The sequence below is a fragment of the Panulirus ornatus genome, chromosome 11 (genome assembly GCF_036320965.1).
Source record: "Panulirus ornatus isolate Po-2019 chromosome 11, ASM3632096v1, whole genome shotgun sequence".
NCBI lineage: Eukaryota > Metazoa > Arthropoda > Malacostraca > Decapoda > Palinuridae > Panulirus > Panulirus ornatus.
This window is the reverse complement of record NC_092234.1, coordinates 39625781-39652101: the sequence shown is the minus strand read 5'-3', so window position 1 is coordinate 39652101 and position 26321 is coordinate 39625781. Positions and strand designations below refer to the sequence as shown.

Here is a 26321-nt window from a genome sequence, read left to right as displayed (position 1 = left end):
GAAATAGCTTAGTCTTCCTCCTAAGAAACTGTGAGTCCTGTTTGGATGTCAAATTTTTTTGTTCTGAACAGTTGCTCCATTCGTACAAAAGATTGATACGTCCTTGTATGGAGTACTGCTCTCTCATCTTGGATGGTTCTAGTTCTGCATCCTAACTTGAGAGAGTTGATTCAAAAGTGGTCAAACTTATGAATACTCCTGGCTAACTTCAAAACTTGACCCACTTGCCCTACACTGCAATGTTGGATCCCTTTTCCTCATCTGTCAGTGTTACCTTGGTTTTTGCTTCCTAGAGCTGGCTGCTTGTATACCCCCACCATTAGCTAGAACACTTGGTACTTGGCAAGCTGCTGCATCATATAATTACTGGATAGCTTTGTATCTCTTTACCTTCTCATGTTTTTACCAATAACTATGACCTGGCATATTTTAAAAGACAGGTTTTTCACTTCCTTTAAGATTTGTAAATACTTTTCCTTGCATCTTCTTTTTCCCTTCCATAATCCTCTCTATATATCACTTAAGGTCCAGCCTTGATGTGGACTTTTTATGTGAATGGAACCTTCAAAAGAAAGTATTAGTTTGTTTAGTGTACTTGGTAAGTTGTACAGGAAGGCAGTGATTGAGAGGGTGAAAGCATGTTACAGAGCATCAGATTAAGGAGGAAGAATGTGGTTTCAGGAGTGGTACAGGATGTGTGGATGATCAGATGTACTTAGAGAATGTGTGTGAGAAATACCTAGAAAAACATAAAGAATTATATGTGACTTTTTGGATATGGAGAAAGCATATGATTGGGTTGATAGAGATGCCTTGTGGAAGGTCTTAGTATGTATGGTGTGAGAGGAAAGGCACTAGTAGCAGTGAAAAGTTTTTATAAAGAATATGTGGAAGAGAGAAGAATGAATGGTTCCAAGCGAGGATTTATCTGTGGCAGGGATGTGTAATGTCGCCATGACTGTTTATGGATGAGTGGTGAGGGAGGTATATGCAAGGGTCGGGAGAGAGGAGTGAGTATGCTGTCTAGGTGATAAGGTGGTCCAGGAAGTGTGTCTGTTGTTATTTGCTGATGACTCTGCACTGGTTGCAGATTTAAGTGAGAAACTACAGATGTTGGTGTCTGAATTTGGGAGTGTGTGTGAAAGGAGGAAATTGAGAGTGATTGTGAATGAAAGCAAGGTTATTTGGTTTAGCAGGGGAGAAGGACAGGTTAGTTGGGGTGCAAGTTTGAAGTGAGGTGTTTTAGATACCTAGGAGTGGACATGGCAGTGCTTGAAACCATGGAAGAGGAAGTGAGTTGTGGGATGGGTGAGGTGGAGGCCAAGATTCCGGGAGCATTGAGGAATGTATGGAAAGAGAGATCATTATGTGGGAGGGCAAAAATGGGTTTGTAATGGAGGAAGTTTGAGGAAGTTAATTGTGTTAGGTACCTGGGAATGGAAGTGGCAGCAACTGGAACCATGGAAGTGGAAATGAGTCATAGGATATGGGAGGGGCAAAGGAAGGTTTGAGGAATTTGTGGGAAGAGCAGTTGTTTTCTGAGGGGGGGGATGAAAATGGGTATGTTTCAAGGTATCGTAGTCCTGGCAATGAGGCATAGATGCAAGGCATGATCTATAGATAATGATGTGGGGCAGAGGATGGATGTGTTGAAAATGAAATGTTTGAGGGCTTTATATGGTGTGAGTTGTTATGATCGAGTAAGGAATGCAGAGATAAGAGGTGTGTTTATAAGATTATGGTTGAGAGAGCTGAAGGGGTTTGGATATTTGTAGAGAGTAAGTGAAAAGAGGAGATATCAGTTAGAAATAGAGGGAACAAGAAAGGAGAGACTAGATTGGAGATGGAAGAATAGTGTGTAGATTATTTTGAATGTAGGAGGATGAAAGGTGTGAACAGGATAGAGTGAATTGTAGCAATGTGGTTCACAGGAGGCAGTGTGCTCTCAGTGGACTGAACCAGGTCTTGCAAAGCAGTTGGGGAATCATGGAAAGGTCTGTGGGGCCTCCTACCTAAATATGTTTGCAGATCATGCAAAGCTCGTTAGAGAAGTGAAAAAGCATGAGTGTTTGTTTCAGTTTACAAGGGGACTGAAACAAACTCAAAAGTTGGTCTAATGCATGGTTGATGGAATTGAACCCAAGGAAATGTAAATTAATGAGGATGGATCAATGAAGATTTCAGAATGATTATAATCTAGCTGGAAGTTAGCTTCAGTGTTTATTGTGTGAAAAGGACTTAGGAGTCGACATCATCCCATATTTTAGGAGAATAGTTAAGAAGACCTGTCTGCTGGCAAATATCAGTATGTATAACTCAAGTATATGGATAAAGAAATATTTAGCAAGTTCAAAAATCAAATATGGCCAAAACTAGAATATGCTTTTCAAGTTTGGTCACCACACCTAAAGAAGCATAAAGAGCAATAGAGAATATTTAGGGGAAGGCAAGAAAAATGGTACCAGAATTGATAGAGGCGAGTTACAGGGAAGGGCTGGAGGTTTTCGATTTGCCCATCTGGGAGGAGAGAGGAGTGAGTGATGACCTGATCACAACTTTTAAATTTAAATTTAGATCAGGTTAGTGACATGGATAATGAACAGTTCTTTGAGAGATTTAGGGATAGAGCAACCAGAGTCTATAATATAAAATTAAGCAAGAAACCTGTAAAAAAAGGTGTGCATAAGTACTTTAGGGTCACAATATAACACAAAATTGTTTCTAAAAATGTTTGTGCAATAGATAATTGCATCATATTGTGATAGGTATTTCTGTGTAAATAAGGGATAAGGGACTTTGGGATCTTAAAATGTTTTTAAGTAATATGATTTTTAAGTAATATAAATGATTTACCAGATATTGCACTCAAAATGTTATTCAAGCAATGAAAATACTTTCCTTTTTTTGTTTTTATTTTATCATTTTTAAAGGCTCAGACAGTATGGGTAACAAGCCCAAATTAGGCCATCTCATTAATGCTATGTATAGAACCTGGCCTGAGCCTGGTACCTATGTTAATGACCAACCCCTAGGGATGGATGAACATTTAGGTTGACTGTGGACTGACTGTTTCAACAAAGATTCAAATGCATATGCTTGATCCTGGGTGGTTCATGAATGTGGATAGGAACGTTAACCACTACGCCACATAGGTCCATAGCAATTGTTACATCCACATTTCTTTTGTGACTTGGGATTTGCTTGGTAAGGTTGTGTTCTATGTTTTCTCTGAATAAGTAGGAAATTTGTCGATTCATGCATTAGGTGAGAAAGAGACTTGTATTGATAAAATACCTGTAGGGTTTAAATGAAATGCAATCTACCATATTAATAGCAGATAGAAGATGATGGTTTTGAGTGAAGGACAGTCTCTCACCTTGTCCCGCTTACCTTAATCGCTAATGTTCTACTATACCACCCACTAATTTGATGTTTTCCTTGATATTTAACCTATATTTAGTGCATGAATGAGTCGTGAACCTCCTAGAAGAGAAATGTGTTGAAAAATGCTTAAAGAACACAATGCATCATATGATTGAGTGGGTAAGATGTGTGTTTTGAACTGTGTGGTGACCATTTTGCACTCCACTCCTTTGACTGGAAACACTATATACTGTACACTGTTGTTTTGCCCTGATTCTGTTACAGTATATATCTTGGTATTGCACCCTATGTAATTCATTATTTGTGTATGAAGTGGTCATAAGATACTAAGGAGAATTGTGCAAAGGATATATAAGAAAAATATAATTTACCTTATCATTTACTAAATGAAAGACGAAAGTTACTAAAACAAGCGGTGTGACCCAGGTGGATGATGTAGACATCATACATGAATTTAAGTTGTATACTATTACATCATACATAAATTCTCTATGATATTAGATAACATTCAAGAGATGATGTCCTGTAAGTATAAAACTCCCCTCCCGTACAAACAGGTAATTATGCACAAAGCGTATTTTCCATTGTGTAAGTTGCAATTTTTGTCAGAAGAAGTTTATGTGCAACTTATGACTTTCTCTGATGCAGGGATCATCCATATTTATTTCTCTTATTGCTATTTCTGGTCATAACAGGAGGTATAGTTTTTTAAACATGATTGGAACAAGAAAAAATTCTTATTTATGGAATATTCTGCAGTTGGATGCTTTGAATATTGTTTGATTTAATATTTTTTACAGTAGAATTTATGAATTAGATAAAGTGAGGTGTCACATCTAGTCCAGCAAATATGGAGTAAAATTCAAATACAATAATTTTCTTTTATGGCGATTATCTTTTTTCATATTACATTGCTTTCTTAGCATATTGATTTTTTTGTAATGAATCTTTCAAGATCAAAAAGTCACTGTCTCTCAGGATATACCCTGGTTATTACAGGATAATTGGCTAACAATGTGTCTTTCAGTTTGTTAATAGGAACCAGACAATTGCTATACCAAATGTACCTATATTACATGCAAATTTGTAGATGATTTTTAAGCCAAAATTGGGGGATTTAAGTCTTTAACAACTAACTTTTAGAGTCCACAAAAAGAATGAGATGGATGTCTTGTTGATGTGAAACAATAAAGAACAGAAAAACAAAGAATTTTGATAATTTTTATACTTTATTCACAAACAGCCACCCCCATTTCTAGTTTTGTTACATTAGCTGAGGCTTAAGCTAGCCTATGGAGACCTAACTACCAATATTTCACAAAATGAGATGAAGATTCAGTTAATGTCAACTACAATATGAGATATATTGTAATTTTCTCTTCTTATATATATAAAAGTGAACTTTGAACCTTACATATTCAATATTAAAAAGTGTGGTTTTTATCATACTTTGTGGAGAACTGGTACTGAGGCGTTCTTCTGTTAGATGGTACTGGTGCCAATATATACCATTGGTGTGGGATTTGTTTGTAAAAGACATATGATGTGAGACCAATGCCTCATAGATGCAACATATCAACAGTATTAAGAAATGTACACAACTTCTGACTTCCTTTAATTTTTTTACATTCAAGTGTTTGTGACAAATGATGCCTGAGTAAATATGTAGTGCGATGTATGAGTAACTTAGAGATGGATCCAGGATTTTCAGAAGGGGGGGTTCCAAACATGGTGGCATTTGAGGAGGGTCCAGGAGGAAGTGTCCTCCACCCAGCCTGGATTTTTTTGTTACTACAGTACTCGTGTACATATTCTGGTGACATATGAAACAAACAAATAAGTACTTGAAGGATAAGATGCACACTTGTTCCCTTTTTATTTATTTGTAACTACCTCAGGACCATTATCCATGAAAGAATCCTGTTGTTACATAGGACCTTTCTAAAGGCTCCTGCTGCCCAAGGCTGTGCTACTTCTAGTTGCAGGGAAATGCAGACTTCCTTGGAGTGAGAAATGTTTTGACAAGACTGTATTCCCAGTGATACAACCTTGCCAAATTTGACTTTTCACTTGTGATGTAATCTCATGCAGGTGGGATCCAGTAATATCTATATTAGTATGAATGATGAATTATATACAGTTTGAAATATTTTGGCTGTTGAAATGCTTCAAATGAATTTTAGTCAACTGTAAGTTGTGGTATCTCTGACGAGCTTAATCAAAGTTTGATTTGTATGATTCCTTACATAAGGAAGAGTGACTGAAGGTTAAGGAGGGGAAAGAAGGGAGGATGAAAGTGGATGTTAGGAGAGAAGAGGGATAATTAGGAGAAAGAAATAGGTTAACAAGAAAAGGGAGAGTGCAAATAAATGGAAAGGGCATATGGAACACATGGATAAAGAGGATCCATGCTTCCCTGAAGGGCCTTTCCAGTCTGCATAGTACACTCTCCCACAACAGAAAAGAGGAAAGAATACCTTTTTGACTATATTGTTCAGAAATATGTGGAATGAAATATTCTGTAAGGGACAAAAGCTTTTAGAGTCTTAATTTCCTTGCAAATAGGGCAGTTAACTTTTCAGAAAGAATTCCAAATGAAAGGATTAGCTTAATGAGATTGGAACTGTCTCATTGGGATATCCTGTCTATATCAAATGTTTGTAGTGGCATACTCAAGAAGAGATACATGTAGCAAAAGTTATAGTTTAAAAGTACTTTAGTTATTTCGTGAGGAAAGGGATATCGATGATATAGGAGGAACAGAGAGATAATAGGACAGAATCTTGATGGACCCAACTGTTATAAGGGAAAAAAGAGAGGTAGATCCATCATGAGCTATAAAGATAGAGTGGTTGAGAAGAAGTTTCAAAATGAGAGAACAATGTGGGGATGGAAAGTCAAAGATAGAAGCTTTGAAGATCAAAACATGAACCAAAAGTTTTTGATATAAGGTGGCATATGACAGGATTCCCAAGGTTTTCTCAGATAGATGACCAGACATTAGTAAGATAAGCAAAGGACATCAGTGGATTGTATTCTGCAGATGCCATTGCTCCTTATCCAAATCTAGACCCAAGAAACCATTCCATGGTTTACCTGAGATGTTTCACATGCCCTAGTTCATTCCATATACTTCCTGGATGTGGATAGGGAGCTGTGGTTTTGGTGCATTATATACAATATCTATAGACGGAGTGTGAACGAATGTGGCTGAAGCAGGGGTCAGCGATGCTATTTCCTTTGGGGCAGGCTGGCGCCGGGAAATGGATCGATGGCAAGCAAGTATGAATATGTTTATATCTGAATATGTCTGTGTATGTGTATGTATATGTTGATATGTATGTGTGTGTACATGTATGGTCGTTATGTATACATGCATACATACTTCCCACTCATTCCCCACGTGTCGTAGAAGGTGATTGAAGGGGACAGGAGTGGGGGCTAGAAACCCTCCCCTCCTTGTATTTTAACTTTCTAAAAGGGGAAACAGAGAACTGGGGTCGACGTGCTATCATTGGATTGAACCAGGGCATGTGAAGCGTCTGGGGTAAACTATGGAAAGTTTTGTGGGGCCTGGATGTGGAAAGGGAGCTGTGGTTTCGGTGCATTATACATGACAGCTAGAGACTGAGTGTGAACGAATGTTGCTTTTGTTGTCTTTTTCTAGTGCTACCTCGTGGAGGGAGAGAGTTGTCATTTCATGTGTGGCAGGGTGGCGACGGGAATGAATAGAGGCAGCAAGTATGAATTATGTACATGTGTGTATATGTCTGTGTATGTATATATATGTATACGTTGAAATGTATAGGTATGTATATGTGCGTTTATGGACGTGTATGTATATACATGTGTATGTGGGTGGGTTGGGCCATTCTTTTGTCTGTTTCCTTGCACTACCTCACTAACGCAGGATACAGCGACAAAGTATAATAAATAAATAAATGAATGTGTATATGATTGGTTAGTCATTCTTTGTGTGTTTCCTGGCTCCACCTTGCTGATGAAGGAAATGGCAATTAAGTGAGGATATTCCCTCAAAGGCTCAGTCCTCTGTTCTGAATGCTACCTCGCCAATGTGGGAAATGGCAAATATGTATGAAAGTATATTATTATTATATATGGGGATAGGGGAGAAAGAATACTTCCCACGTATTCCCTGCATGTCGTAGAAGGCGACTAAAAGGGGAGGGAGTGGGGGGCTGGAAATCCTCCCCTCTCAATTTTTTTTAATTTTCCAAAAGAAGGAACAGAGAAGGGGGCAGGTGAGGATGTTCCCTCAGTGGCCCAGTTCTCTGTTCTTAACGCTACCTCGCTAACGCGGGAAATGGCGAATAGTTTTAAAAAAAAAAAAAATTATTATTATTATTTTTTTTTTTTTTATACTTTGTCGCTGTCTCCCGCGTTTGCGAGGTAGCGCAAGGAAACAGACGAAAGAAATGGCCCAACCCCCCCCATACACATGTACATACACACGTCCACACACGCAAATATACATACCTACACAGCTCTCCATTATTATCATTATTATTATTATTATTATTATTATTATTATTATTATTATTATTATTACAGAGGTACAAGTTTGTTGAGTATTCCTGGTAAATTATATGGGAGGGTATTGATTGAGAGGGTGAAGGCATGTACAGAGCATCAGATTGGGGAAGAGCAGTGTGGTTTCAGAAGTGGTAGAGGATGTGTGGATCAGGTGTTTGCTTTGAAGAATGTATGTGAGAAATACTTAGAAAAGCAAATGGATTTGTATGTAGCATTAATGGATCTGGAGAAGGCATATGATAGAGTTGATAGAGATGCTCTGTGGAAGGTATTAAGAATATATGGTGTGGGAGGCAAGTTGTTAGAAGCAGTGAAAAGTTTTTATCGAGGATGTAAGGCATGTGTACGTGTAGGAAGAGGGGAAAGTGATTGGTTCTCAGTGAATGTAGGTTTGCGGCAGGGGTGTGTGATGTCTCCATGGTTGTTTAATTTGTTTATGGATGGGGTTGTTAGGGAGGTGAATGCAAGAGTTTTGGAAAGAGAGGCAAGTATGAAGTCTGTTGGGGATGAGAGAGCTTGGGAAGTGAGTCAGTTGTTGTTCGCTGATGATACAGCGCTGGTGGCTGATTCATGTGAGAAACTGCAGAAGCTGGTGACTGAGTTTGGTAAAGTGTGTGAAAGAAGAAAGTTAAGAGTAAATGTGAATAAGAGCAAGGTTATTTGGTACAGTTGGGTTGAGGGTCAAGTCAATTGGGAGGTAAGTTTGAATGGAGAAAAACTGGAGGAAGTAAAGTGTTTTAGATATCTGGGAGTGGATCTGGCAGTGGATGGAAGCATGGAAGCGGAAGTGGATCATAGGGTGGGGGAGGGGGCGAAAATTCTGGGAGCCTTGAAGAATGTGTGGAATTCGAGAACATTATCTCGGAAAGCAAAAATGGGTATGTTTGAAGGAATAGTGGTTCCAACAATGTTGTATGGTTGCGAGGCGTGGGCTATGGATAGAGTTGTGCGCAGGAGGATGGATGTGCTGGAAATGAGATGTTTGAGGACAATGTGTGGTGTGAGGTGGTTTGATCGAGTAAGTAACGTAAGGGTAAGAGAGATGTGTGGAAATAAAAAGAGCGTAGTTGAGAGAACAGAAGAGGGTGTTTTGAAATGGTTTGGGCACATGGAGAGAATGAGTGAGGAAAGATTGACCAAGAGGATATATGTGTCGGAGGTGGAGGGAACAAGGAGAAGTGGGAGACCAAATTGGAGGTGGAAAGATGGAGTGAAAAAGATTTTGAGTGATCGGGGCCTGAACATGCAGGAGTGTGAAAGGAGGGCAAGGAATAGAGTGAATTGGATCGATGTGGTATACCGGGGTTGACGTGCTGTCAGTGGATTGAATCAGGGTATGTGAAGCGTCTTGGGTAAACCATGGAAAGCTGTGTAGGTATGTATATTTGCGTGTTTGGACGTATGTATATACATGTGTATGGGGGTGGGTTGGGCCATTTCTTTCGTCTGTTTCCTTGCGCTACCTCGCAAATGTGGGAGACAGCGACAAAGCAAAAAGAAAAAAAAATTATCATTATTATTATTTATATTTTTTTTATTTTGCTTTGTCGCTGTCTCCCGCATTGGCAAGGTAGCGCAAGGACAGACAAAAGAATGACCCAACCCACCCATATACACATGTATATATATACACGTCCACACACACAAATATACATACCTATACATCTCAACGTATACATATATACACACACACAGACATATACATATATACACATGTACATAATTCATACTGTCTGCCCTCACTAATTCCCATCATCACCCCGCCACACATGAAATAACAACCCCTTCCCCCCTCATGTGTGCGAGGTAGTGCTAGGAAAAGACAGTAAAGGCCACATTCGTTCACACTCAGTGTCTAGCTGTCATGTAATAATGCACCGAAACCACAGCTTCTTTCCACATCCAGGCCCCACAGAACTTTCCATGGTTTACCCCAGACGCTTCACATGCCCTGGTTCAATCCATTGACAGCATGTCAACCCCGGTATACCACATCGTTCCAATTCACTCTATTCCTTGCGCGCCTTTCACCCTCCTGCATGTTCAGGTCCCGATCACTCAAAATCTTTTTCACTCCATCTTTCCACCTCTAATTTGGTCTCCCACTTCTCTTTCCCTCCACCTCTGACACATATATCTTCTTTTTCAATCTCTCCTCACTCATTCTTTTCATGTGACCAAACCATTTCAAAAGACCCTCTTCTGCTCTCTCAATCACACTCTTTTTATTACCACACATTTCTCTTACCCTATTATTATTTACTCGATCAAACCACCTCACACCACATATTGTCCTCAAACATCTCATTTCCAGCACATCCACCCTCCTGCACACAACTCTATCCATAGCCCATGCCCCGCAACCGTACAACACTGCTGGAACCACTATTCCTTCAAACATACCCATTTTTGCTTTCCGAGATAAAGTTCTCGACTTCCACACATTCTTCAAGGCTCCCAGAATTTTTGCCCCCTCCCCCAACCTGTGACTTACTTCCGCTTCCATGGTTCCATCCGCTGCCAAATCCACTCCCAGATATCTAAAAAAAAACTTCACTTCCTCCAGCTTTTCTCCATTCAAACTTACCTCCCAATTGACTTGACCCTCAACCCTACTGTACCTAATAACCTTGCTCTTATTCACATTTACTCTCAACTTTCTTTTCACACACTTTACCAAACTCAGTCACCAGCTTCTGCAGTTTCTTACGTGAATCAGCCACCAGCACTCTGTCATCAGCGAACAACAACTGACTCACTTTCCAAGCTCTCTCATCCACAACAGACTGCATACTTATTATTTTTTTTTTTTTTTTCTTTATACTTTGTCGCTGTCTCCCGCGTTTGCGAGGTAGCGCAAGGAAACAGACGAAAGAAATGGCCCAACCCCCCCCATACACATGTATATACATACGTCCACACACGCAAATATACATACCTACACAGCTTTCCATGGTTTACCCCAGACGCTTCACATGCCTTGATTCAATCCACTGACAGCACGTCAACCCCGGTATACCACATCGCTCCAATTCACTCTATTCCTTGCCCTCCTTTCACCCTCCTGCATGTTCAGGCCCCGATCACACAAAATCTTTTTCACTCCATCTTTCCACCTCCAATTTGGTCTCCCTCTTCTCCTCGTTCCCTCCACCTCAGACACATATATCCTCTTGGTCAATCTTTCCTCACTCATTCCCTCCATGTTCCCAAACCATTTCAAAACACCCTCTTCTGCTCTCTCAACCACGCTCTTTTTATTTCCACACATCTCTCTTACCCTTACGTTACTCACTCGATCAAACCACCTCACACCACACATTGTCCTCAAACATCTCATTTCCAGCACATCCATCCTCCTGCGCACAACTCTATCCATAGCCCACGCCTCGCAACCATACAACATTGTTGGAACCACTATTCCTTCAAACATACCCATTTTTGCTTTCCGAGATAATGTTCTCGACTTCCACACATTCTTCAAGGCCCCCAGAATTTTCGCCCCCTCCCCCACCCTATGATCCACTTCCGCTTCCATGGTTCCATCCGCTGCCAGATCCACTCCCAGATATCTAAAACACTTCACTTCCTCCAGTTTTTCTCCATTCAAACTCACCTCCCAATTGACTTGACCCTCAACCCTACTGTACCTAATAACCTTGCTCTTATTCACATTTACTCTTAACTTTCTTCTTCCACACACTTTACCAAACTCAGTCACCAGCTTCTGCAGTTTCTCACATGAATCAGCCACCAGCGCTGTATCATCAGCGAACAACAACTGACTCACTTCGCAAGCTCTCTCATCCCCAACAGACTTCATACTTGCCCCTCTTTCCAAAACTCTTGCATTTACCTCCCTAACAACCCCATCCATAAACAAATTAAACAACCATGGAGACATCACACACCCCTGCCGCAAACCTACATTCACTGAGAACCAATCACTTTCCTCTCTTCCTACACGTACACATGCCTTACATCCTCGATAAAAACTTTTCACTGCTTCTAACAACTTTCCTCCCACACCATATATTCTTAATACCTTCCACAGAGCATCTCTATCAACTCTATCATATGCCTTCTCCAGATCCATAAATGCTACATACAAATCCATTTGCTTTTCTAAGTATTTCTCACATACATTCTTCAAAGCAAACACCTGATCCACACATCCTCTACCACTTCTGAAACCACACTGCTCTTCCCCAATCTGATGCTCTGTACATGCCTTCACCCTCTCAATCAATACCCTCCCATATAATTTACCAGGAATACTCAACAAACTTATACCTCTGTAATTTGAGCACTCACTCTTATCCCCTTTGCCTTTGTACAATGGCATTATGCACGCATTCCGCCAATCCTCAGGCACCTCACCATGAGTCATACATACATTAAATAACCTTACCAACCAGTCAACAATACAGTCACCCCCTTTTTTGATAAATTCCACTGCAATACCATCCAAACCTGCTGCCTTGCCGGCTTTCATCTTCCGCAAAGCTTTCACTACCTCTTCTCTGTTTACCAAATCATTTTCCCTAACCCTCTCACTTTGCACACCACCTCGACCAAAACACCCTATATCTGCCACTCTATCATCAAACACATTCAACAAACCTTCAAAATACTCACTCCATCTCCTTCTCACATCACCACTACTTGTTATCACCTCCCCATTTGCGCCCTTCACTGAAGTTCCCATTTGCTCCCTTGTCTTACGCACTTTATTTACCTCCTTCCAGAACATCTTTTTATTCTCCCTAAAATTTAATGATACTCTCTCACCCCAACTCTCATTTGCCCTTTTTTTCACCTCTTGCACCTTTCTCTTGACCTCCTGTCTCTTTCTTTTATACATCTCCCACTCCATTGCATTTTTTCCCTGCAAAAATCGTCCAAATGCCTCTCTCTTCTCTTTCACTAATACTCTTACTTCTTCATCCCACCACTCACTACCCTTTCTAATCAACCCACCTCCCACTCTTCTCATGCCACAAGCATCTTTTGCGCAATCCATCACCGATTCCCTAAATACCTCCCATTCCTCCCCCACTCCCTTTGCTTCCATTGTTCTCACCTTTTTCCATTCTGTACTCAGTCTCTCCTGGTACTTCCTCACACAGGTCTCCTTCTCAAGCTCACTTACTCTCGCCACCCTCTTCACCCCAACATTCACTCTTCTTTTGTGAAAACCCATACAAATCTTCACCTTAGCCTCCACAAGATAATGATCAGACATCCCTCCAGTTGCACCTCTCAGCACATTAACATCCAAAAGTCTCTCTTTCGCACGCCTGTCAATTAACACGTAATCCAATAACGCTCTCTGGCCATCTCTCCTACTTACATAAGTATACTTATGTATATCTCGCTTTTTAAACCAGGTATTCCCAATCATCAGTCCTTTTTCAGCACATAAATCTACAAGCTCTTCACCATTTCCATTTACAACACTGAACACCCCATGTATACCAATTATTCCCTCAACTGCCACATTACTCACCTTTGCATTCAAATCACCCATCACTATGACCCGGTCTCGTGCATCAAAACCACTAACACACTCATTCAGCTGCTCCCAAAACACTTGCCTCTCTTGATCTTTCTTCTCATGCCCAGGTGTATATGCACCAATAATCACCCACCTCTCTCCATCAACTTTCAGTTTTACCCATATTAATCGAGAATTTACTTTCTTACACTCTATCACATACTCCCACAACTCCTGTTTCAGGAGTATTGCTACTCCTTCCCTTGCTCTTGTCCTCTCACTAACCCCTGACTTTACTCCCCAGACATTCCCAAACCACTCTTCCCCTTTACCCTTGAGCTTCGTTTCACTCAGAGCCAAAACATCCAGGTTCCTTTCCTCAAACATACTACCTATCTCTCCTTTTTTCACATCTTGGTTACATCCACACACATTTAGGCACCCCACTCTGAGCCTTCGAGGAGGATGAGCACTCCCCGCGTGACTCCTTCTTCTGTTTCCCATTTTAGAAAGTTAATACAAGGAGGGGAGGATTTCTGGCCCCCCGCTCCCGTCCCCTCTAGTCGCTTTCTACGACACGCGAGGAATACGTGGGAAGTATTCTTTCACCCCTATCCCCAGGGATAATATACATATATATATATACATATACACATACACACACATACACATACATACGCACATATACACACACACACACACAAATACATATATATACATATGAAAAATGTAAGAAACAATTTAGAAAACTGAAACTTCTAGCTTGAAATGAATGAAAAAAATGAATGTCACATAATGGTTCAACCTCTGGCTATGGAAAAAAGGAAATGTATAATTTATTTACACAAACGTCAATAGCAGTTCTCATCAATTTAACCACTGTATCAATAAGCTTCAATGTCTAAGCTACATTTTTTTTCCAATTTCACTATTTTCCTTCACATTTTCAATTGTGTCTGAAGGTTCTACTTCAAGAGTGATTGTTATTATTATTATTATTATTTTTATAATGATAATACTTAATCGCTGTTTCCCACGTCAGTGAGGTAGTGCCAGGAAATAGACAAAGAATTGCTCATCCACTAATATACACATTTACTATTATTAATATACATAATCGCTATTTTTCCCGCATCAGCAAGGTAGCATCAGGAAACAGATGAAGAATGGCCCACCCACTCATATACGCATATATATATACGTAATGCCTACACGTACATATGCATATGCAGACATTACATACATACACATGTATATATTCATACTTGCTTGTCTTCATCCATTTCTGTCGTTACCTCTCCCCACAGGAAACAGCATCACTATCCCCTGCTTCAGCAAGTTAGCACCAGGAAAACAGATAAAAAGGCCACGTTTTTTCATAGTCTCTAGTACTCGTGTAATGCACTGAAACCACAGTTCCCTATCCACATTCAGGCCCCAGAGACCTTTCCATGGTTTACCCCAGATGCTTCACTTGCCCTGATTCAGTCCATTGACAGCACATCGACCCCAATATACCACGTCGTTCCAATTCACTGTATTCCTTGCATGCCTCACACCCTCCTGTATGTTCAGGCCCCGATCACTCAAAAATCTTTTTCACTTCATCCTTCCACCTCCACTTTGGTCTCTTGCTTCTCCTTGTTTTCTTTACTTACCACACATCTCTCTTACCCTTTCATTACTTACTCGATCACACCTCCTCCGTACAAACCTATCTATACCCCATGCCTCGCAACCATATGATATTGTTGGAACTGCTATTCCTTCAAACATACCCATTTTTGCTCTACGAGATAGTGTTCTCTCCTTCCACACATTCTTCATCGCTCCCAAAACCTTCACCCCCTCCCCCCACCTTGTGACTCACTTCTGCTTCCATGGTTCCATTCACTGCTAAGTTCACTGATAGATATGTACCACACTTCACTTCCTCCAATTTTTCTCCTTTCAAACTTACATCCCAATTGACTTGTCCCACAACACAACTGAACCTAATAACCTTGCTCTTATTCACATTCACTCTTAACTTTCTCCTTTCGCACACTTATCCACACTCAGTCACCATCTTCTGCAGTTTCTCACTTGCATCAGCCACTGTAGCTGTATCATCAGCGAACAGCAACTGACTTGCTACCCCAGGCCCTCTCATCCCCAACCGACTGCATAGATGCTCCTTTCTTCAAAACTCTTGCATCTACCTCCCTAACCACCCCATCCATAAACAAATTAAACATCCACGAGGACATCACACACCCGTGCCGCAGACCGACATTCTCTGAGAACCAATCACTCTCCTCCTCCTACTCATGCATGTGCCTTACATCCCCAGTAAAAGCTTTTCACTGCTTCTAGTAACTTACATCCCCGCACCATATACTCTTAAGACCTTCCATAAAGCATCTCCATCATCTCTATCATATGCCTTCTCAAGATCCATGAATACTACATACAAATCCATTTGTTTTTCTAAGTATTTCCCACACATTCTTCAAAGCAAACACCTGATCTACACATTCTCTACCACTTCTTCTCTTCCCCAATCTGATGCTCTGTACATGCATTCACACCTTTCAGTCATTACTCTCCCATATAATTTCCCAGGAATACTCAACAAACGTATGCCTCTGTAGTTTGAACACTTACCTTTTCCCCTTTGCCTCTATCGTGGCACTTTTCATGGATTCCGCTAATCCACAGGCACTTCACCATGATCCATACATACATTGAATATCCTAACCAACCAGCCAGTCAACAACACAGTCACTCCGTTTTTTAATAGATTCTACTGCAATACCATCCAAACCCACTGCCTTGCTGGATTTCATCTTCCGCAAAGCTTTCACCACCTCCTCTCTCTTAACCAAACCATTCTGCCTGACCCTCTCACTCCGTGCACCACTCTGACCAAAGCACCCTATATCTGCCACTCTATCATCAAACACATTCAACAAACCCTCATAATACTCTCTTCATCTCCTCACTTCATCACTACCTGTTATTACTTCCCACTTACCCCCTTCACCAATATTCCCATTTGTTCTCATCTTATGCACATTATTTACCTCCTTCCAAAACATCTTTTTATTTCCCTAAAGTTTGATGATATACAGTAAACCCTCTATTTAACAGACTAATAAGAGGGTAAAGAGTGTCCATTAATGCCAGAAGTCTGTTAAATCGAATGTAACCTACATTTTTGTGCCACATTTAAGTTCATGTTCTTTCTTTTAATTCTTGTGTTACTGTAGGCTTTCGTGTTGTGTGGTACGATAGTTGGGTTGCGGGCACCTGGCAGTGTGGGAATGCTCACTGGGCAGGTAGAGGCAGGAGTCAGACAGAGAAATAGGTGAAAGGATACTTCTTTATAATGAAATGAGGATAGACTACTTGCTTTCATTGCACCTGTTACATGTTGCAGTGAGTAAGATTCGAACCTACACGGGAAAATCTCAAGTTATTGCAAGGCTGCTCACTTTCTTCAAGAGATGGGGTGCACCACCCAAGGAAATCACCTGGGACAGGGGAATCAATTTAGACAACAAAGAGATGGAAGCTATCTACAAGTAAGTGGGATTCATGGCCCGCATCTCAGCCCACTTGCCCCAGTCCAATGGACGAGCCGAATCATTGGTAAAGACAGCCAAATGGGTGTCTAGGGGCAACACAGGTGTTGGAGTTAGCCTGCACAACATCATAATGACTCAGGCTATGCTCCAGTATCTCAACACCCCATAAGAGAGGGAGATAAGTCACTTGCATAACTGACAGCAGGAAGACAGTTGCGAGATGATGTCCTGGTGCCCTGTCAACATTACCTGATAAACCAGTGATAGAGGACTGCTCTGGGAAATGGAGTGGGCCATAGCTGAGAGCCAGCATTGCGTGCAGGGTGGCCCAGCGGTTGATGCCGCCATGCTGCCCGAGCTTTCCATGGGCACCCCTGTCTGCATGCTGGACATTACTTTGAAGTTGTGGGACAGGTCGGATGTGGTAGTGGAGGTGCAGCCGCATAGACAAAGTGAAGCTGGATGGCAGTGACCTCCTGTCTTTACGAAACTGATGTCACCTGATCCCCAGGCTTCACCAATCCCCATGACACCTGTGGGTCAAGGGGAGTACCCACCAGCAGTGGCTTTAACTCCAGTTTTAGTGACACCCAGACTCAGGTGGTGGCGACCTCGCTGTGTGAGACACTACCCTGCACACTTGCAAGATTATGTTTGTGATGGCTCCTGTGAAGAGTGAACACACTAATTTATGTCATTTTTGTTCTGCTCACATGTAAAGGAAGTGTAATGTTGCTGAGCAGTGATTCATGCATATATTTGCCTTATGCCTTGTCTAATTTTAATTTCATTTTTTTTTCATGTTATTGTTTTCCTGTAGTTTTGTTTTTGTTAAAACAAAATGTCACATTTAGAAACCAAAATCTCATGAGGGGTTATAGGGTTTAATGTGTGGTACGATAGTTAGGCAGTGGGCACCCAGTAGTGTGGGAATGCTCGTCTCACTGGGCAGTTGTAGGCAGGAATCAGACTGAAATAGAGGTGATTGCCACCCCTCTCCTTTGAAAGGATTCTTCTTTATGATAAAGTGAGGATGGACTACCTATTTTCATTGCACCTCTTACAGTCACTTGATACCATTTTGAATTGTAAGGATTGCAAAATTATTTGATAGTCAAAATTCTGAAATGACAGAAACACTGTGTATACAACTGAACTGCACGATAGTTTGAGGCAGACTGAGACTGAAACAAAGCGAGCCTCTCCCTTGTTAGTGTCATTCCATGCTCTTGTTCATGATGTTTGATTTCACCTTCTTGTAGGTGGAGTGAGAGGCGGCGGCTCAGGGTGCAGGTTGTATGTCCACTGTAGTTTATGTGGTGGGGTTGACAGTCCCCAGTATTGCATTGGTACTCATGTACCACATCGGTACAGTTCAAACTTCTAGAGTGACCTACCATATTGTATTTCATTACCAGTGAACACATTTTCAGATTGTTGTAGTATATTATCAGACTGACATCCTTGTCTTCTTTAATTGCTTTGCAGTCAGGCCACAATATCTCGCATGACCTCATCCTTTCAATATGTTGTTGTAAATGTGTTCCATTAGTAAACTTTAATGCTGTCACATCAAGGTTGTCTGTTTGCCACGAGATGTTGCTCTAGCATGTTGTTCGCAATGGTACAAATTCAGTTTTTGTTTTTGCACTGAGCCTAAAACAGGAGTGGTGATTGGCTTCTTCTTGAGAGCCATCAGGATTTGCAGTAAGGAATAGTTGGAGAAAGAGTTCAGATACATGGAGGAAGCATTTGAGAAGTTGAGGTACCTGAGGGAACTGGTTAAGAAGTTGAGAAAGAAGGCAATCAACATCATGAATGGAAACAGCAGTAATAACAGTGAGAGGAGTGAAGAAATATATATCAATCCCTCACTCAAAAGTGGTGGAATGCGTAGTAAGGTACCTGAGAGAAGTGGAAGTGAGAGTGGTTAGTTATTCTACAAACAAACTAGGTAGAATTGTAAGGAGTAGGAAGTTGAGAGATGAGAATGAACTGAGTATTGTGTGCAAGATACATACAATGGATACTAGGCCTCATACAGTGACGAGACAGGGAGAGGGTTGGAAAAGAGATAAGCGGAACTTAAGAACGATATCAGGGTGCTCAGAACCTGTAATTCACTGGTGGTGAATGCAGAAGAAAAAGGGCACCTGCCAAACTAAAGTGGGATGAAAATACTAAGCAAGGGCAGTTCAAGAAACTTAAGAAAAATGATGAGGTGGCTTACATAGCATCAAAAGAAAATATGAATCACAGGGAGGGCTTTTTGTACCTTGTAAGAGAGGCTGCGAGACAGATCACTGTGGCAGAGGCGGAGAGATCAAGCTTGATAGAGATGACAAGATCAGTCACGGGAGGGGCACTCAGGGGGAACATTGCAGAGGCATCAAGGTCAAATGCCAGGTGCAACCATTTGGGAGGTCACATCAGGTACCAAGGGAGGTGAAGGCTGATGCCAAAACATTTACAAGCTGGAGTCCTGTTCTGCTGTACTCATTCTTTGATCAAGACTGTGGAAACGTTATAATCATTATAGTGTTTCCCACCCAGTCTGTGTTTCTCACACCACACCACATCACCAGGTTGTCATGGAATATTCATATATATTTTATTTATTTTCATATTTATTATGATTAATCATTGTCTCCTGTGTTAGCGAGATAACATAAGGAAACAGACGAAAGGATGGCCCAACCCACCTACATACACATGTATATACATAAATGCCCACACACGCACATATACATACCTTTACATTTCAACGTATACATACATATGCATACACAGACACATACATATGTATATACACATGTACATATTTATATTTGCTGCCTTCATCCATTGCTGTTACCACCCTGCCACACATGAAATAGCACCCCCTTTCCCCACAAGCATGCGAGGTAGCGTTAGGAAAAGACAACAAAGGCCACATTCGTTCACACTCATTCTCTAGCTGTCATGTATAATGCACCGAAACCACAGCTCCCTTTCCACGTCCAGGCCCCACAGAACTTTCCATGGTTTATCCCAGACGCTTCACATGCCCTGGTTCAATCCATTGACAGCACATCGACCCAGGTATACCACATCCTTCCAGTTCACTCTATTCCTTGCACGCCTTTCACCCTCCTGCATGTTTAGGCCATGATCACTCAAAATCAATTTCACTCCATCTTTCCACCTCCAATTTGGTCTCCCACTTCTCCTTGTTCCCTCCACCTCTGATACATATATCTTCTTGGTCAATCTTTCCTCACTCATTCTCTCCATGTGACCAAACCATTTCAAAACACCCTCTTCTTCTCTCTCAACCACACTCTTTTTATTACCACACATCTCTCTTACCCTATTATTACTTACTCGATCAAACCACCTCACACCACATATTGTCCTCAAACATCTCATTTCCAGCACATTCACCCTCCTCTGCACAACTCTATCTATAGCCCATGCCTCGCAACCATATAACATTGTTGGAACCACTGTTCCTTCAAACATACCCATTTTTGCTTTCTGAGATAATGTTCTCGACTTCACACATTCTTCAAGGCTCCCAGAATTTTCACCCCCTCCCCCACCCTATGATTCACTTCCGCTTCCATGGTTCCATCCGCTGCCAAATCCACTCCCAGATATCTAAAATACTTCACTTCCTCCAGTTTTTCTCCATTCAAACTTACCTCCCAGTTGACTTGTCCCTCAACCCTATTGTACCTAATAACCTTGCTCTTATTCACATTTACTCTCAGCTTTCTTCTTTCACACACTTTACCAAACTCAGTCACCAGCTTCTGCAGTTTCTCACATGAATCAGCCACCAGCACTGTATCATCAGCGAACAACAACTGACTCACTTCCCAAGCTCTCTCATCCATACTTGCCCCTCTTTCCAAAACTCTGGCCTTCACCTCCCTAACAACCCCATCCATAAACAAATTAAACAACTATGGAGACATCACACACCCCTGCCGCAAACCAACATTCACTGAGAACCAATCACTTTCCTCTCTTCCTACACGTACACATGCCTTACATCCTCGATAAAAACTTTTCACTGCTTCTAACAACTTGCCTCCCACACCATATATTTTTAATACCTTCCACAGAGCATCTCTATCAACTCTTAAAATATGCCTTCTCCAGATCCATAAATGCTACGTACAAATCTATTTGCTTTTATAAGTATTTCTCACATACATTCTGCAAAGCAAACATCTGATCCACACATCCTCTACCACTTCTGCAACCACACTGCTCTTCCCCAATCTGATGCTCTGTCTGTGCCTTCACCCTCTCAATTAATACCCTCCCATATAATTTCCCAGGAATACTCAACAAACTTATACCTCTAATTTGAGCACTCACTTTTATCCCTTTTGCCTTTGTGCAATGGCATTATGCATGCATTCCGCCAATCCTCAGGCACTTCACCATGAACCATACATACATTGAATTTCCTTACCTACCAGTCAACAACACAGTCACCTCCTTTTTTAATGAATTCCACTGCAATACCATCTAGACCTTCTGGCTGTCATCTTTCATAAAGCTTTCAGTAGCTCTTCTATGTTTACCAAACCTTTCTCCCCAACCCTCTCACTTTGCACTCTATCCCAACTAAAGCACCCAATCACCCAATACCTTCCACTCTATCATCAAACACATTCAACAAACCTTCAAAATACTCATTTCATCACTACTTGTTATTACCTCTGCATTTACCCCGTTCACCGATGTTCCCATTTCTTCTCTCTTCTTATGCACTTTATGTACCTCCTTCCAAAACATCTTTTTATTCTCCCTAAAATTTAATGATACTCTCTCACCCCAACTCTCATTTGCCCTTTTTTTCACCTCTTGTACCTTTCTCTTGACTTCCTGCTGCTTTCTTTTGTACATCCCTCAGTCATTTGCACTCTTTCCCTGCAAAAATTGTCCAAGTGCCTCTCTCTTCTCATTCACTAACAATCTTACTTCTTCATCCCACCACTCACTACCCTTTCTAATGTGCCCACATCCCACCTTTCTCATGCCACATGCATTTTTTGTGTAAACTATCACTACTTCCCTAAATATATCCCGCTCCTCCCCTACTTCCCTTATGTAATTTGCTTTCACCTTGCCATTCTGCACTCAATCTCTCCTGGTATTTCCTCACACAAGTCCCCTTTCCTATCTCACTTACTCACATGACTCTCTTCTCCCCAACATTCTCCCTTTTTTTCTGAAAACCTCTACAAATCTTCACCTTCACCTCCATACATGCGCATATACATATGCATATCAACATATACACATATACTTACATATACATACACATACACAGACATGTATACACATGTACATATTCCTACTTGCCTTCCTCCATTCCTGGCGCTACCCTGTCCCAATGGAAACAACAATGTTACCCCAGCGGCAGGGAACTCTTATTAATCAGAGAGAGACAGTGTATGTATCAGCAGCAGTGAATGGGTTTAGGGGGCATGTATGGAGATACTGAGACAGGCCCAGAAAGTATGACCATCAGTCTTCACACACGTGGTGTAAAATGTTTCGTTTCTCGGCATTTCTAAGTGAGAGTGGTAGTAATAATCTGGGTAGGTGCTGTCTGCAACCATCTGTAGTACCTACAGGTTCTTGTAATATTTCTGCAGAGCAATAACTGTTATCTGTCTTATTAACAGCTGTTGTTTGTGGTTCCTGAAAGTCAAGAATGGGACACAATGTTTGCTGAGAAAGTAGCAGAATTTGATGAGGCTTGTCAGAGATCTGGCATCACAGAGGAGAGCAAGATCTCCCTGGTTCGAGACCCAACTCATCACAGTAAGTAGGTTTGGAGAATAGGAATCATTACTATGAGTCCTCTGTGACATCTCCAATATTTTTTCCTTAGCGGTCTGTCTATTATGATCTGACGCATTTGATCTTATTTCATACCTGAATATTAGCTTTTTACTAATAATGTTGGACTATTTTGGTGTTAAGCAAAATGAGCCTTATTAAAGTATATCATCTAAGGCTCAAAATGGAATATTTCACATATTGTGAGTATACTTATTGATCCAGTCCCCTTTACCAGAAAACTAATGTGCATTTGAGGATGAATAATTTTTGTTTGAATCTTTAGGAGTATTTTTGGGGGTCTTCTCTAATATTTTAAGATTTAGAGGCAAAGATTGTGTTGATATTTTCATGTGTGTCATCAAGAATGATTTTTCTATTATTATTCCATAGTCATATTGTAGAATAAAAAAGGATTTTTTTTTAGTTGTCTTTTTCTTAATGTTATTGTGAAAAGATTACAAGCATAATTAATGTAAATGATAGTTTTTAGTAAGTTTGTTGGTATTATATTAGTTGTGTAGTCTATTCTGCTCATAGGTACCCATCAGATCACAGTTGATCAAGATATTAGTTTTGTGTTTAGTAATTTTTTGCATCATATGAATTATGGCCATAAACTTAGGTTTCTGAATAGCTCCACCCTCTCTCTTATGGTTAAATGATCATCCTGTCTAGGAATCATCAAGGCTGACAATTATTGTATTTTTATGATGGAAGGCTTTCCCGTCATTGTTATTAATGAAGTTCACTGTACCTTATGTAGCAAAGCATTAATTACTCTAGCTGCTGAAATTTTATTTGCTTAGTCATTTAGATGTTTTGTGGTTCCTGTGTATACAGAGCCTACCTCAGGTATCAAGTCTAATTAAACTTAACGGCAGAGTGGTGGAGAATTTCCTCAGGGATAGTATTATTATTGTTATTATGATTATTTTATTGTGATTATTATTATTATTATTATTATTATTATTTTTATTATTATTATTATTATTATTAGGAGTAGTAGTAGTTGGAGTAGAATTATTATTATTATTATTATTATTATTATTATTATTATTATTATTATTATTGTTATTATTATTATTTATTATTATTATTATTATTATTATTATTATTATTATTATTATTATTATTGTTATTATAATGCAACCTCATAATCCCTTTGATGGATTGTGTAGCTTTGAGGCTGCACTCCATGCAGGAGCAGGGAAACGATGAAATACTTTGGAGTGAGAAGATTCTAGACAAGACTTTTCTCCTTTCCGTCCACTGAAAATGTAATTGCTTTGCTGGAGTTGACTTCTAATTTGCAACATAACCACACACTTTAGAATTTGGTAATACACCCTAGTGATTTGGCAGATTTGCATGTGAAATTGGAGAAGCTGATGTCTTGAATTTGGGAGTTTGTGTGAAAGGAAAGAACTGAGAATTAATATGAATAAAGTTTTTTGTAGTGTTTAAGGAGATAGAGAAATAGGTTTGTGAGAGTGTGAGTTTGAATGGAGAGAACCTGGAGGAAATGGATTGTTTCTGAGAGTGGACATGGCAGTGGATGGATCCATGGAAGCTAAAGTCAGCCACATGTATAGGCCTGATTGTGGATAAGAGGCTCAGGTTTCGGTGTATTAGATGAAGAGACCTCTTTTAACGGAGTTTCATTTGGTGGATATTGAAATTTTATTCATGTAATAAACACAGTATATATGATAGTCATTTAAGAAAACAAAAAATAGAAGAAATGTCCAACAGACATAGAAGAAAAAGAATCTGCATATATATCAGCTGCCATCTTTGTTTGCATTTTGTTTGCCAGTTGTGTACAGCCCTAAAAGTTGTGTAATTTCATTCACAGTCACTTCCTTTTTTGGCTATCTCGTATGTATTTAAAGAACATTTTAAGTACATCATGTCTGGAGAGAGGCTTGCAGGTGCAAGTATAGGAAAAGCATTCAAATTGCCCATGAAAGACTTAAAGATGCAAGTGATATACAGGTTTGAGGCAGGCAATTGTCAGGCAATTGTGGGTTATTTGCTTGAATTGGCTTCCACTACCATTAAAATGATACTTGATATAAGTAAAAAAAAAAAAGGACTTGTAAGTCCACCACATCCTAAGTTGCAACAAATTTTCCCCTCACAAGGAATAAGCTGCTAGAGAAGATGAAGAGCAGGTCAGGGAGGTGTAGGTAAGCTGCTGGAATGTGGCAGCAATGATCAGCAACACTGCAAGCTTTGACATACTAGTCAGTGTTTGTTGAGTTTAGTTTCATGTGTTGTTTATGTTAACAGTGTATTCATTTTAAACATACAACAGTAAAATAAAATCTGTAAAGCCATTGCTTTACCAAAGAAAGCCATTCCATAGCATCAATTAGGCTAAGAATTGACATAGTCAGGAATCCAAAGGCAACACATCATAATGGTCCTTTTTGAGAGATTTTTCACTTTACAGACATTCCTCGCAAACACATCTCATCCGTTATAAGAGGTCTTTGTGTTACAGCTAGAAAGTGGATGTGAGTTAAGGAGGCTATTACTTCATCAGTTCCCGGCACTAACTTGCTAACATGGGAAATGGTGAACATGTATAAAAGAAATATATGGTTTATATTTATTTATAATGCTTTATTGCAGTTTTCCACTCTAGCAACGTAATGCCAGAAAACAGGTAGACACAGCCACTCACATACACATGTATATACATATGTGCACGTACATGTAAATATACGTATATATACATATACATATGTACATATTCATACTTCCTCACCTTCATCCATTCCCAGCATTACCATCCCCTGCATCAGCGGGGTAGCGCCAGAAAACAGGAAGAATGGCCACATCCCCTCACATCTATACACAAGCTGTCGTGTGCAATGCAAAATGAAACCACAGACCTTTCTATGGTTTACCCTGGATGTTTCACTTGCCCTGATTCAGTCCATTGATGGCACATTGACCCCAGTATACCACATCACTCCAATTTACTCTATTCTGTGCATGCCTTTCACCCTCTTGCATGTTCAAGCCTTGATTGCTGTATCCCCAGTTTGGTCTCCTGGTTTTCTTTGTTCCCTCCACTTCTGCCACATATATCCTCTTCATCAACCTTTGCTCTCTCATTCTCTGCATTAGTCCAAACCTTTTCAGTGCACCCTCTTTTGCTCTCTCAACCACACTCTTATTTATTTCCACACATCTTTCTTACCCTTTCATTACTTTCTTAGTCAAACCACTTCACACCACATATTGTCCTCCAACATTTTATTTCCAACACACTCACCCTCCTCTGCATAAACCTACCTGCCTTGCAACCAATGATATTGTTGGAACTACTGTTCCTTCAAACATACCCATTTTTGCTCCAAGATAATGTTCTCTCTCTCCTTACATTCTTTATTGCTCCGAGAACCTTCACCCCTTCCCTCACCCTGTGACTCACTTCCATTTCCATGGTTCTATTTGCT

At 40.4% G+C, this 26321-nt stretch overlaps 1 protein-coding gene across 2 annotated transcripts in view; it reads left to right on the top strand.

Moving 5' to 3' along the window:
- The window catches only part of LOC139751412 (uncharacterized), a 239291-nt gene that overhangs the window by 177945 nt on the left and 35025 nt on the right, over positions 1-26321 (top strand). Inside the window, exon 14 of one of the 2 annotated variants that reach the window (XR_011713343.1) lies at positions 22692-22828. Coding sequence is in view for 1 of the 2 variants with exons in the window: in XM_071666800.1 (XP_071522901.1) it covers positions 22692-22830 (139 nt within the window). In the remaining variant the exon portion in view is untranslated. Of the gene's footprint in view, positions 1-22691; positions 22831-26321 lie in introns of those variants that run through there. The other variant, XM_071666800.1, reaches the window with a different exon arrangement.